Genomic DNA, 14,397 nt, shown 5'->3' with positions numbered 1-14,397 from the left:
CAACGCGTGATACGGTTGTTAACCGATCTTTCGTTCGGTTTTCGTATCGTTCGGTAAATTCGAGAGCTATCGAGACTCGGGATGCAAGGATGCGCATCATCGCACGGCACACGTGCGCTTTTGCTAGCCAGTGTGCTAAGACGTATGTTCGTTCACGCGTGACTGACGTGCGAATTGCACGAACGATCGTATCGAATCGCCGTGACAGCTCGCGCCTGAACACACGTACCGACACTTCGGCTGAGTGTAGACGCACGCACGGGCAATTAACGCGCGTTAATTACCCTCGTGGTGGCCCCCAGAGCTCATTGTTGATACGCAGTGTAGCATCGCCAACCTGAAATTCGCGCGCTTTATCAAGAAGTTTGACCGAGATTACATCTCAATGTGTCATCTACCCGCCTGTATTATACTAAACTGACAACATTCATATTTTCATTTAAGTTACAATTCCTTTTCTGTGTCTGCGAAAATATGAATTTGCATAAACATCCGCAATCTAATCATTATTATTAGTAAATGTTTGTATTATTCACATTAGTACTGCATACGTAAATTGTATACAGGTATGAGTAATTAGCATAAAAACGAGATATAGTCACAGACTACTTTTCAACGTAACCTCAATTGATCATCTATCAGGGATGTATCAATTAATTGAACACTTTAACTACCGTGTGAGGCTTTATTGAAATACAGTAAACGATCTTTTTGCGGCGTGTTTTGCAATATGTCACACAATTTACACTAATGATTGCAGCTCTAAGGCACGTATATTTCTTGTGTATTTCTGCATAACATCTAGTCATTCCGGTGCCGTAATACAACGTTAGAAAATCTTGCACGAGAAACTTCTTTCATTTTTTTGAAGCGTTTAGATTCCTCATTATGATCCTAATTGGGATATTTGGGATACTTTTAGATATTTTAGATATTTCTCGAAACTTTCGAAATATTTAAGATTACATCTATTTGAAAATAGCTATTGCTATATCTCCTTTCTATAAATTGTAACAGTTGAACTAACAAGATGAGATCGAGCTTTGAAGTAGTTACAGTAATCGTTGCGAGTAATTTCGCTTTAAGAAACAGTTTTTTCAACAATTTTCGTTACAATTATTTTCACATATCGAATCACATGAAATAATTTTCAGCGAAATCATTTTCGCGTTCCTTAAAGAATTAAGTAAGAAATGATAAGATAAATAGGATGAGATTATATTAATATCCTCGTCTGTTTGCCCAATTAATCATCAATCTTCTTAAATGCGTTTTCGATGAATCATTCGCGCCTCATTTGTTAACCAAATTTTTGTCCAAAAGTAATTTTCATTTTATAATACGTCGAGTAAATCAATTTTAATCGACATCCACGTTCGTGTTTACACGAAATCGAACAATAATGAAGCTCGCGCGATATTTATTAACCGGCGGGGGTCTGGCCTCGTAAAAAGCTGGAAAGATCTATACGCCTTCGGGGTGAGTTTGCGATGTATGGAATTGCGAAGGAAGTCGTAAGCCGGGACATTTAATTGCGCAATAAATCTTGATTCTCCGATTTGCAACCCATTTCCTACTGCGGGGGCGACGATTGGTCGCTGTTAAATTGGCGCGTAGGTGCAACGTAGGTACCTACGTATCTATGTAGGTACGCCGACTGTGAAAGTCGGAAGAGTTCCTCTCTTTCCCTTTCGACAATCTCTCTATCACACCCTCGGACACCAAACGACATATGACCTTCCCCCGATCGCGATTCACTGGATATGAGTTGATCTGACATTTCTAAATGCTGCGAATTTGTCAAAATAAACTTACAATTAAATAGTATCGCGTTGGTAAGGTGTGTCGTTTGGATTCAAGCCAAGATTTATGCGTACAATTACTCCTGAATCGTTCAGTTCGACTCATACGTCTTAACACGTTGGCTGCCAGGCTAAAACTTGTGAAAATTGCTACAATGTTCAAATTCTGTCTGAAGACTATTGAAGACAAGACAATTTAACCTTTGTCGCCAAATTCACGAAACTTTCTAGATTTATTTCTATTATTGCCTCACCTTCGTAATTAATTTGTTTACCTCCTTAATGAAAAGTCCTGTCACCCATTTCTGGACGACGTGGCGACCAACGTGTTAACGTTTCCTCAACGTCGCGAAACGTGTGCGAGCGTGCGGATTTAACCCCGAAAAGCGACAGGTGTATACGGAAGGTATTCTTCTGACAAGTGTTGTTTCTATTGTATTACAGATTCGGTGGCACAGACGATTACCTTCACGAGCCTTGCATTTTTCCTGAGTTCGGGCCTGAATACGGTTTCAGGTGCGCCTGCTTTCGGCCTTCGCACCATCGAATCCTCCTCGAATAATACGTACCGCTGGTTGCAGCCGTGTGGCAATCCGATGCCGATGCAGTTGAAGAGGATGCCACAGCGACACAGCGTGCACAGGACACTGAAGAGGGTGCGGATACAGCTCAGAATCGCTCAGAACCACTTTAAGATGCATCTCAAGGATATACACGAGATATATTCGAAGGTAAATCGTAATGCTCGACCTGACCGCGATTCGTAATTAATCATTGAACCTCGCTGGGGTAAAAGAGAGTGGGCGGCTCTTTCAGGGAGACTCACACGTGCGCGCGACGGCGTACTGCTAGCGCTAAAGTCCTACTTTCTGTTCTGCCTGTAATTTGCATTCGTTACGATCTGCCACGCACAAGCGTAATTGCATTTTTCGAAACGGATAGTCGATTATTTTCCGTATCACTTCCGAGCTCTGCGGTTAAGGCGATGCTAATTATTTCATCAAACTGGCCATTTTGGGCCAGTTTATTTCTAATCTTTATGAAATCGGGAAAAATATCCATTGTAGACTATGTGGATATATTAAAACTTCAACTTTGGAGAATCATTTAAGACGAAATTCAGCATCCTGACAGCTGAAACTCAAACCGGTCATTTCCACGAAGTGTGACGCTATTTGTTCTTGTGCGGTTTCGAAGAAATCGCGCGCAAGAGTTGTACAGCGGAATACATCGAAATTGTTTAGACAAAACAATATCTCAACTTTCATTCGCAGGTGTACAAAGTGCTGAAGGAACAGTACAGAATGCCATGGCTCCCAGAAAAGGAATTCGACTGGTATTACAGGGAGATTTGGTGTCTTGAAAAAGGAGAAAAAGCTGGTCACGCGCTTCCACATCTTCACGATTCGCTTCAAAGGTTCGCCATCACGTTCCATCATCTCCGAGATTTCTATCTGAAATCTGACATTAACGTCGATCTCACGATGAACAGGAGAAACGAGATCATTAATCAAATGCACAATGAGATTCTCAGGGTACGCATAATTTATATCATATTACGCTATAATAAATCAGAACGATATTATTTTTATTCTACCTGCAAAACGCGATATGCGATTCGCTTTCCTCTTGATACGTTACGATATCCACTTGCTGAACTTTTGAAGTAAAATGATAAAATAGAAAACCTTAGACTCTATCTGAAAATCGACATTAGACGTAAAATATAATTTAGATTTAAAGTTTTTCATATCATTTAACTGTGAAGCATACGATATAAAAGAAAACTAAAACTTAAGCTGCGTAGAATATAATACCACTATTCAGCCAGCTTCGGAATTAATATAAAACGTCAAATAGCATGTTCCTTTGATTCAACAATGGTTAACGTTGAAATTTTTGTTGAATTGCTGTGATCTAATTTCAAAACAGATTGTAACTTGTACTATTGTAAATACATAGATGGTGCTCGAGTTACCATGAATACTGCTCAAAGAAGAGGTAGTATCACGACAGCAGATATTTTCAATTTTGCATTTTTCCTTACAGGTGTTATGTGAAGTGGAGACTGCTATTTTAAACTTAGACTTGAATATACCCACAAAGCATAAATCTAAAATTGTCACGGAGAGTTCTAACTGGGCAAAGGAAGGCGACTTAACACTGATGTTAATTCAGGATTGGGGTGTTATCAGATTTTATCAAACATTTCTTAACGCCTGGACCAAAGCCTTTCGTAACGCGACTGCACCTGGGCTAGGTACCTGTGACCCGAAAAAACAGAAGTATCGAGGACCAAAAATTATTAACAGGGGACCCGGGCAAAAGAATAAAAGGATATCAAAGATTAAGAAACAAAATAAGCCAGTTCGGAAGCATTCTTTGGGTGCCGGTCAGAATAGTTCCTTGTCTCGGGGACCAAGAAAAGGTTCGTCGAAACACAGTCTGTTTAGAAACAAACAAAGGAAGCTCGCAGAAGTGTGACAGAATTAATCTCACGAGGGTTTCCCTTAACTTTTTACGAAATCTCTCAATTATTCGAAGTAATGGGTTTAACAGGCAGCCTTAACAGTCTATTAAGGAATTAACTTTTTTTCTTCGCCGACCTGAACTCTCTATTGTTATAATTAGAACACTATCAGCGTGTAACATTCTATATTTTTGCAAGCCTTAATTTGAGAAACAAATGTCTAATACATACATTAGTTCCTTTAGACACTTTGAGAGTTCTCTTTGTTTAAGAACGTTATTTTCATCGTAACTTGATCGTTTTTAAGTTCTTGGCATTAATATTATTGCGTAGAAGTTATTTGCCCGTCGAGCTTCTTTTACAGTTTTGCATCTTTCAAATTGTCGCTGACAAATGTTTTTTTTTTAATTATTATTATTATTATTTAATTTATCGTCACGATATTTCGTAGATGCTTAATACTTTGAAATCTTGCCAGTTTTTCCCAATGTGGTAGCGTTAAGAGTGTTGCGATAGAATTAGACGAGAGCGACAATCGTATTTAGGAATTAACGATTTCTTTTCCGACATCTGGTACAGCTGAGAGTTAAAGCGTCGTTGAGAATCAAATTGTATACTAGAGACCAGTATTAAGAAATGTATTTCAGAACAGTATTATATCTAATAATCTACTTAATAACAAGAATAAGCGAATAACACGGATTAGAAGTTCGATTCGTACGGTACGTTTTAAAGGGTTACTCTTTTATTTTCATGTTTTTTTTTGCAGCCAAAGTTATTGACATAGACTTTTAAAATTTAGTATATTTATTTGTATATGTATATAGAAGATTCTGTTAAATTTACAACTGTCTTGTTGAATTTGTTTTGAAGTTACAATAGTCTCAAACAATCAAAAATGATTTTGTTCTATTCATTATGAATTTCAGTATCGGCCGCAATACATGTTTGTGTGCATCCTCGTTTTCCCACATAGTCGACACACTTTTTCTTCGCATCTTTTTCACTCCCCATATGGCCATATAAATTCAAAATCTTGCTATCGTCGTTTTTCTATAGGTTTCACACCTTATAAACAGTTATAATTTTAATAATTTTGAATTTTCTATAGAAATATTCTCAAGACCTTAAACAGTAAAAAAAAAAGCAATTCTTCGATTGAAAATAAAAGAGTACCCCTCAATCGATTTGTCTAACGAGACGATCGTCGCGGACGAATCCATTTGAAACTGTTAGCCGTGTTGCGCATTCAAGGGAAAACGATAGTATAAAATAAACATAGTTAGAATGTAATCGATTGCGTGATAAATGCGATAAGAGTTCAGAGAAATTATCCGAACGAAAGCACGTTGACTGCAGAAAGTTTGATCTGACAGGTCAAGCGTTTCTTTTTTTTTTTTTTGCAACGAAGCAACGTACAGATATGGAAGTTGTTTCTTTTGTAACTCTTTGCATTGCACGCGACGCGCGTTTACGTTGATGCGGTAAAACGAATCGTACCCAACCGATCGTGGCTCATTGTAAATACGTACATCGTGGCGAAGCACCGCGGTATCGAGATTTCGAAACGTACAGAAAGTATTGATGAAAATACGCCGCAAGAGTCATTGATTATTAATCGCCGAACGAGACGGTTCGTCAAACTTATTTATTGTAGCTTTAACATAAGCAGGCGAAAGCTTAATGTTGTTTAGCTGTGATATCACCAGCGTACGCGTACGTACAGAGTTCCTACGTTTTATACATAGGCGCATTACTTATTGTAAGTGACGTGCGTTAACGCGTACGATATACGTGTATTTAGGTGTAATCGTATCTTTTCTTTTTACTTTCTTTCATATCTGTTGTTTCGTTTTTATTCGCCAGTCCGTAGAATCTCGTCCTGTCGCGAACATGACAGTTTTTTTTTTTATCTTTCGATATTTTGCTTCTTAATTGCTTTCGAGCGTTCGAAAGACGCTGTATTCGAGGCGACACCGTTTTCCAGGCGATTTTTCCTTAGTCCCAATTCGAGTATAGTAGACTCCTGTATAACGCGATAATCGTATTACATGTACAAGCCTTTTCAAAATTCTGTTTTAGTTAGTGAAATCAGTGTATTTTTAAATAGATCATGGCTTTCTATATTTATTTCTGCGATATCAAATGTTTGGAGTCAAGTTGCACTTTCGTCTCTGTAAAACAGGAAGTTTCATGGAAATCAACTATTTCATTGAAATTTAATAGACACAGATAGTTGCAGAAACTTATTATGTTTTTATAATTTTATAATTTTATAATTAAAATAAACGAGAAATCGAGTTATTCGAACACAATAGTCGCAAGACTTTTGGCATGTCGCAGGAATTCGCGATGTAAGGGAGTCTACTACACTTAGGCCAGACGACGAAACACGTCTCGTTTAGTTATGATACGAGTATCGAGGGACCATTTAAGAATCGTAAGAATTATTTGTATACGCGTTGAACTCACCCGCGGGTGTATCGTCGCAGCATTATTCTTCCTGAATGAAAACACGTTTGTATTGAAGGCAATCGATATTTTATATTGAACCGGTACTTAGGCATACGTGTACTTTAATGTTAAATATTTTTGTACTTTGTATTCACGCGCGATACCGAACGTTTTATACACGCGCACTTAGACGTTAAGGATTCCACTTGCATTTTATCAAGTATACGTAGTAGTTATATTTATTGTGGCGTACACGTAGACGTACATAGTGTTACGATTTATTTATTATATCACGTTACCATCGCATATATTATTTATTGTCATTTCTGTACTTGTATAATCGTCTCGAATAAATTCGATGTTTTTTTTGTATTGAATAACGGAATTCTATATTCACCTGACACCTCAGCCACTGTTTGGCAACGACTTTTGCAATTTAACGTTAATTGTAAACTTTCAATTTCGCATACAACAACGAAATTTAATCAATCGTATCAGGATTTTATGAACCGTTCGCAGGTTCGGTTTTGGTCAGCTGACGCTCGTTATCGATGATGTCTGGAGGAAAGTGTATAGGTGTGCAGCAAGATAATACCATATCAAGTTCATTAAACTTGTGAAAGTGATCGTCGATGCGGTGCAAAAAAATACATGCTCGTTCGCGAGAGTCAGAATTATTTTTTATGGACATTCATCAAATTCGGGCAAAATGTTCGAAAATCGTATAATTCTTTATGAAGAGTACTAGATCAACAACCAGGTTAATTACAAGTTCAAATTCATATATTTTGAAAAGTGCTTCTATAAGCTTATCCATAAGCTTGACTATTACACTTAATTTATACATGTACATGAATTGTTTAATTTTTTGACACAAACAACAGTTTCTCTTGTGGAGACTCTTATGGTTCTTACTTTTTTTTCAGAAATAGCATTATTTTATATGTATGTATAGAATTTGTGACATTGTCTTACCAAACTTTGAACCGTATTTTAAAAATTACTGTTTTTGAAATAAATGTTCGTAAGAAGAAATTATTTGTTTTCATTCGTATGACTATTCTAAATGTGTTCCATTTAGACGAATATCTGCTGTTGGCAAGAAGTGTAAGTCAAAATATGTAGAAAATGTATAATAAATAGTATACAAAGTCGTACAATGCATAAACAAAGGGAATGCTTGAATAAAATATTATGGCCAGGCTTGGCAGGTAGAAAAAGCTGGAATAATACCGACAATAAAGATAGGGAAGATCTTTTGATTCAAAAGGCCCGAATATTGCGCACAACGGAAATTTTACAATAATCCACACGAGGAAAACCATTGTTTGAGATCACTTAGTAAGCTTTTAAAATCTCATAATTTTCATTTTAAAAGATAAAAGGAAAAAAACTGGCTCTCCTACAACTTGTATCTACTTGCTTATTTCGAGTTCGTGGGACTTTGAACTAATTTACCTTAAACTAACTTGTATTTTGTCGCCTTACGAAATATTAGTAATTAGACATAAGTAAAAATAGAACGGACACGAGGCACGCGCGGGCGCATTTTCTATTTTTCATAGATTCATCTTGCATTTAATGAATGTAGGCTAATTGTCCTCGAATAATTATTATTTCTACTTAGATGTGTTATTGTTTACTTCCTTATGACTTCCATGTGTTCGAATCTACGTAATCTCGTCACGAAATAATCCAACGAAGTATTACGTAGAATCCAACGTCTACGTAGGACGCGCACGTTACGTCGACTTCATTTAGAAGTTTTTGCTCCTGAATCTATGCGCTGAGTTTTAACGCAAATGTATTGACCTCGTGACGTCAATTTTTCGTAAGGCCTGTTTTCGAACGTATCGTATTCAGCGAGACGAATGGATATAGCGCGAGCTGTATTTGCTAAAATTTTAGCAAAAACTTGAAATCTTATTTTTATACTATCGATGCACAGATGCACGATGAATTGAACTATATATTTTCCTATGAATTTTATCTTGTGCTACAGATTCGTTAAAAATCAGTAACTATCTGCAGATTTTTAAGCGGATGTGTATATGTTATGCAATCTTATTGACTTAGCAAATTTAGGAAGTTCGTATCTCGACCTTAATTAGTCAGTTTATATCTTTTGCGATGATTCAGAATTATAAGCATGATTGTGACGTTTCACAGATTGGACGCTGATGATTCGAGCACGTTACCATTTAATCCTATTTGATAGATTAGATCATCGATACTCGGCGTACTTAGATGAACCTGTACGTAAGGCTTTTGACACTTACTGATGTGATTATCTCGATTGAATCATAACGTTAATATAGCGCTGTTTGCGTTTGTACGGCTCACGAGGCCCCCGAAAGACTTCCGACGGAACTTGTATCTACTTCCGATCTGGTTGCGAGCGCCGTAAATGTGCGATGACAGATACGTTCTTTTTTTCAAGGAACACTTCAACGTGGGATTGTAAAACCACGAATCCGCGAAACTCGCAACGCCAACCGATAGGTATTGTTTGTTTTTACGCGAACACGTCATAGAGATAAATTTGGACGTTATGATTGTGTATTGCAGAGCTGCACTCTTCCTGAAAAAATATTCAAATTTAGAAAGACTGTTATGCAATTCGAATGCTACTCCAATCTGCACGTACGCGCGAACACAATACTTTGCGTACACGAATCAAGAGAGAAGCTCGCGAGAACAGTTTGCAAGGACTATTAAAAATTGTACAAAATTTTGGCAAAATACAGAATTAATGAAGTACCCGGTTTGGGAAGTTTACAGAAGCTGGTGAGAAAGAAAATCACGCTCTACGAAAGAGGAACGCAGAAAACGCATTCTAAATCCTGCGATTTGCAATAACGAAAAAAAAAAAAAAATAGTTATAACGATTGTTACACTTGACGACGTGAAATACCTAATCAGTCGCATCGGTTGCAGGGCTGTAAATAACGTGGCGTTTATTGCAACAGACATCGCTCGTTTGCACAGTTAATTGTAAGTAGTAAACATTAACGCAGCAATTACTATCAGAATGCAGCTTATTCAGCGTCGGCTATTATCTGATTCTTCCGGTGTCCGCGGGACAGTATTTTTGAAAAATCCGCTACGAAGAAGAAGGCTCGCCCGCGATTACGTCGGGCTTTACCAGACCGACGAAAAACTCTGGACAAAATATAAGCTGCCACCCCACCGTTGTACGTGCGTACGTACGTACGATTGTTTACACGATGCCATATATAAGCTGGAAGCACGAGAGTTTGACAATCTCAGTTCACGATCTCGCGGCAAACGCTAACATCGTCTTAGCGAAATCGCTCGCTTCGTCCGGGCCAGGTGGAAACGACCGATAGATTAGATTAAGTTTGCGCCAGTGATTGTGCCGATTAGTTCAATTCGAATATGTTCGTCGTCCGATGTGGCCTGTTAATCAGCGTCTTGACCGTTGTTTCCGGCGACCTGCCAATGTGGCACCACCCCTGCGGAGATGGTAGTGTGGAAATAGATGGAGCGTCGATGGCGAACTTACGCGAAGAAGCTAGGATCAGCCTGGAGAGGCTGATGCTTCAGCATCAAATGACCATGTACGATTACTTGAACCGTGACTACGACTACTTATACGAAAGTGTACGGATCGGCGTTCACGATCATCAATACATCCCGAACTGGATTCCTGGCAAAAAAGACGTGAGCATGATCAAGAGGCTGGCCGACAGGAAGCAACAAACGGTAAATTTATCTTGCGTTTGTAATCCTATAGACCTCCCTGGTTAGTGTTTCATCAGTTTGCGGTAGTGGGCATACCTTGGCAGCGCTTTGCGTGCCCGTTAACACGTTTACTGCCATGTTGGTCAACGGTGACCGGCGCTTTCGACTTATAGTGCATCTCTGAAACGATTACGGCTAGTAATGTTTAATATTTTCTGAAATAAATAGTAAAAGATAACAATGCCTCGTGGAAGTATTCAATATTTCTATATCTTACGTTTCTGTTTGAGAAACTTTCGAAGACATCCCTAATCATTGAAAACTTGACAGTCAACGCGTTGTTCAAGTACACGCATTCCATTCTTTGCATTCGAGTGGGCGCCTCAGACGCAACAATTTCGTTTATGTTACAGTTTCTTTCTCGATAGTCTTATGACTCATTTTATTTTATGCCACAAATATTATAGTTTTAGTTTCTTCGAACAACTTCTGATTTTTGTTAGTGACACACAAATAGCTAAACTATATCTAGTAATTGTTTACTTTTTGGTTTTCGCTTCTAAATAAAAACGTTACAAAAAATACGGAATTTTTAGAAAGTTTTATTTTCAAAATGAAAAGGATATGACAGAATATTAAAATATTTTTTGTATTATTTAATATAAATCTTTGCATAATACTTCTTTACATTAATTCGTATTATGTAAGAGGTTTTACAAATATTGGTAAACAGTAGAAATAGTACAATGATAGAAATGGTAGTTAGTGGTGTTAGTTCGTCCTAATGAGAATTTCAACGAGTGCAAAGGTTTAATCGCACCCTGGCTTCTTCGCCAAAGAGAGGAAAGTTAACCAAAGACTTCGTTTCCATGTAAATTCTTCCCTTTGTATTTGTTAACTCTTTAGGGCTAGACGTGTTAAAAACTGTCGGTCCTTTTGTTTACCTACTCGTCCATGATGAGATAATATAATATTAGGTTGTCCCAAAAGTTTCTTTCGCTTTATTAATAAGTAATACATGTACAATATTTTATGTTTTATGTTACATTACTGAATTGTGCACGATTCATTTTGCTCCATTACTGTTACAACATGAATATCTACGAAATTAAGATTGTCTATTTATATAAACACGACCACATAAAATAATAATTGACTGCAACTCGCGAAAGAAACTTTCGGGACAACCTAATATTTTACTCATATATTGTCAATAAAACGTTTCATGATAAAGGCACAAGCTACTTGATGTTTTCTACTTATTTCGGAGTTGAATATGTAACGAGATTAATTCCGCGAGCTTAAGTCTCACTTTTCTTTTAAATCGTGTTCCTCGATGAATCAAATACCACTGATCGTACAATTTGCCACCAAAAGGAAAACTAAATAGCGAGCTTCGATCTTCAACAATCTACCCAAACTTGCAACAATGACAAGGGTTAGAGTATCCTTCTCATTTCCGGAATGAGTTGTCGGTAATCAGCGAGATATCGCACCGAACTTTCCTAGGGACGTAATCGTCCTTTGTGTCGCTCTCCACGACGAAGTGTCCCTCCCCCACTTCTATAAATATTCATTGAGCGTGGAAAGCGTTAGGACACGAGAAACCGGAAGAGCACGAATGTGTCGAATCACGGAACAGGTGAGCCCGTTGCAGAAATTCGCGCGGGTTTTCAGTTCGCGACCAGTTGACCGTTTGGTGTTGCAATTAATTAACGCAACGTTAAATAACAAATTTTAATGAGACGGTAATTATTATAAAGTAGCAGGCGAACAGAAGCGCGTGCGGCTGTTCGAGGTTTGCGCGCGCAATGCAACTCCAGGGTACACGCCGGTTATGTTTGCCGGGTCGCGCGACTGCGTAATCCAGCTTGTCCTCCGTCACGATGCGTACACGCTGATAACGCATCCGTGATAACGCTCTTGGTACTCCCCGGCGTCCACCCCCCCCCCTCCGCGTCGCTTTTCCCGCGGTTTAGATCATTCAACATCGGTACGTCCCCCCTCCCGAACGCGCGACGTCGAGTCGATCCTTCCAGGCGTTCTCTTTCTCTTTCCTTGGCTAATTTGAGATGCTATTCAAATGATTTGAATCGTGTTACCTTTTTCAAGAGCCAAGGAATGGAGTCTTACTTGTCTATATGCTAATTTGGATGGAGTATGATTCCTTGCAGGCTAGAGTAGACCAGGGTGTATGCTCTTATGCATACTTTTCTTGATTGCCTTAGTATGATATTTCCTGTATGATTATAGCCATGCTGAGATCTTTGGATCAATCAAAATGTTCGGAGTAATCGTCTGACGTGGTTGATTCACTTTGATAGACCCAAGGATCGTAGTATGCTAGAAATGTACGGGAAATATTTTATAGGACCAATAATAAAATCCACGTAACAAGGTACATAGTCTGGCTTGCAAGAAAACGTGCCACGTTTAAATTAGTCTTTACCTGGGAATGGTCCTTGATCAGGACCAATGTCTACTAATTCCTGACAAATAGTGAAGCAACTTTTTATCTAAGGCTTTTACAACCTTCTGAACTCTTGTAGTAACAGTTTTTAAAGTATCATAAACAACTGTAAGTTACTTGAGGATGCACCGACACAGAGTCATAAAACTTTCTCCGTTTAAAATCAAGTTTACATCGCTGCTGACAATTGGCAAAAACGTCTAAACCACCTTTTCTGTTGCAGATTATCAACCACTTTCCAAAGATGCACAGGGACCTGCAGAAATTCGCAGTTGCTTTCGAGGAATTGGTGGACGACGAGACGAATTCTCAGGTTCACAACGCTCTGGAGGCAACTCAAAACTCGGTGAAGGCGATGCTGTGCGAGGTGGAGAGCTACATCGTCGCTTTTACGCCCCTTGAAGTTCCGCCGCGTGTGGAAAGAAGTATCATGACTAGCATAGAAAGAGAGCCCGTGGACGACACCAGAAGACTCATCCGTGACTGGGGCATTCTTCACAAGTACAGAGATTACCTGCACGCTTGGAGACACGTTTTCAATTATTAGAAAGCGTCGAGAAAATTGTACAGATTTGCATACGAGAAACGACGAGCGTGCCATCGAAACGATAACGAACCGATACCACCGATAAAAGTGCTGCAAACTGATATGATATAAATTCAGTTAGCGCCTATCGACTGCTACGGAAAGCAACGACGTGTCACACTACGCATGACTAGACAGCCGCTGAAATCATTCGCGACAATCGTTCGAGATAATCGGATCATTGCAAAATGAACTAGCTGGATAATCGCATTATTTAACTTATTTATTCATAAACTTATTTATTGCATTCGCCGATCACTAGGTTTAGTATTTATTATTTATCCGTGAATCGCGGTCGACAGAATTATTTATTTATGACGGTATTTATTTATTGAATAATAACAAATAATTTATTAGAATCGATAGCACCTTCTCACTTTGCCATTTCGAAGGTGATACGCGATCGCAATTTTGGTCTCGGTATGTGATAATCGCTTAAGGAAACAATTTCTGTACTCCTGACAAGTGAACACTATTAGCATTTAGGTACTTATGAAAGACAATAATTGTAATGAAATTATTTTTTCATCGTTCAGTATTATCAAACAGATATTTGTATTTGTAGATAATATATCAAATAATTATATCTACACTATTTAATAATTTATTATTGTATTTTATATTACATTTCGTAATAAAAAATAACACGTTTTATAAAACTCTCGTCCTCGTTGTTTTATTCCTTTACACATTGAGCACAGGTTATCATCAAAAACTTTCCTGTTCGTTGATCTACACAATGAACTCATGCTTTCTACTGATGACTCAGAAGCCTTCTCTAATCTATGTATGATCTTATCGGGGTTGAGCTTGCGCACTATTGTTTCAAGTCGCTACGTTATCGCGTTGAGAGCTGAATAATCCTTTGAGCTATTCAAGTGAAAGTAAATCGAATAAATTAAAATAAATA

The 14,397-nt window shown here is 38.2% G+C and overlaps 2 protein-coding genes across 3 annotated transcripts in view; both read left to right on the top strand.

Moving 5' to 3' along the window:
- The window catches only part of LOC128890587 (uncharacterized), a 29,655-nt gene extending 22,563 nt beyond the window's left edge, over positions 1-7,092 (top strand). For both annotated transcript variants that reach the window (XM_054149238.1, XM_054149237.1), the window contains exons 2-4: positions 2,247-2,533; positions 3,077-3,337; positions 3,852-7,092. In XM_054149238.1, the coding sequence (XP_054005213.1) occupies positions 2,247-2,533; positions 3,077-3,337; positions 3,852-4,286 (983 nt within the window). In that variant the 3' untranslated portion in view covers positions 4,287-7,092. The remainder of the gene's footprint in view (positions 1-2,246; positions 2,534-3,076; positions 3,338-3,851) is intronic.
- Positions 7,093-8,837: 1,745 nt separating this feature from the next.
- LOC128890589 (uncharacterized) lies at positions 8,838-13,982 on the top strand. The gene is made up of 2 exons (XM_054149240.1): positions 8,838-10,452; positions 13,125-13,982. The coding sequence occupies exons 1-2, from the start codon at positions 10,126-10,128 to the stop codon at positions 13,446-13,448; spliced, it is 651 nt and encodes a 216-aa protein (XP_054005215.1). The 5' UTR covers positions 8,838-10,125; the 3' UTR covers positions 13,449-13,982.
- The last annotated feature ends 415 nt before the right edge of the window (positions 13,983-14,397 follow it).

Source organism: Hylaeus anthracinus, unplaced genomic scaffold (genome assembly GCF_026225885.1).
Source record: "Hylaeus anthracinus isolate JK02 unplaced genomic scaffold, UHH_iyHylAnth1.0_haploid 12001, whole genome shotgun sequence".
Classification (NCBI taxonomy): Eukaryota; Metazoa; Arthropoda; class Insecta; order Hymenoptera; family Colletidae; genus Hylaeus; species Hylaeus anthracinus.
Note: the sequence above shows the minus strand (reverse complement) of the source record. Positions and strands in the feature narration are given on the sequence as shown.

Excerpts from the sequence above, each read along its gene's own strand:
- LOC128890589 (XM_054149240.1), top strand. The coding sequence starts at position 10,126 with ATGTTCGTCGTCCGATGTGGCCTGTTAATCAGCGTCTTGACCGTTGTT. Across the intron at positions 10,453-13,124 it reads CCGACAGGAAGCAACAAACG|ATTATCAACCACTTTCCAAA; the intron begins GTAAATTTATCT and ends TTTCTGTTGCAG.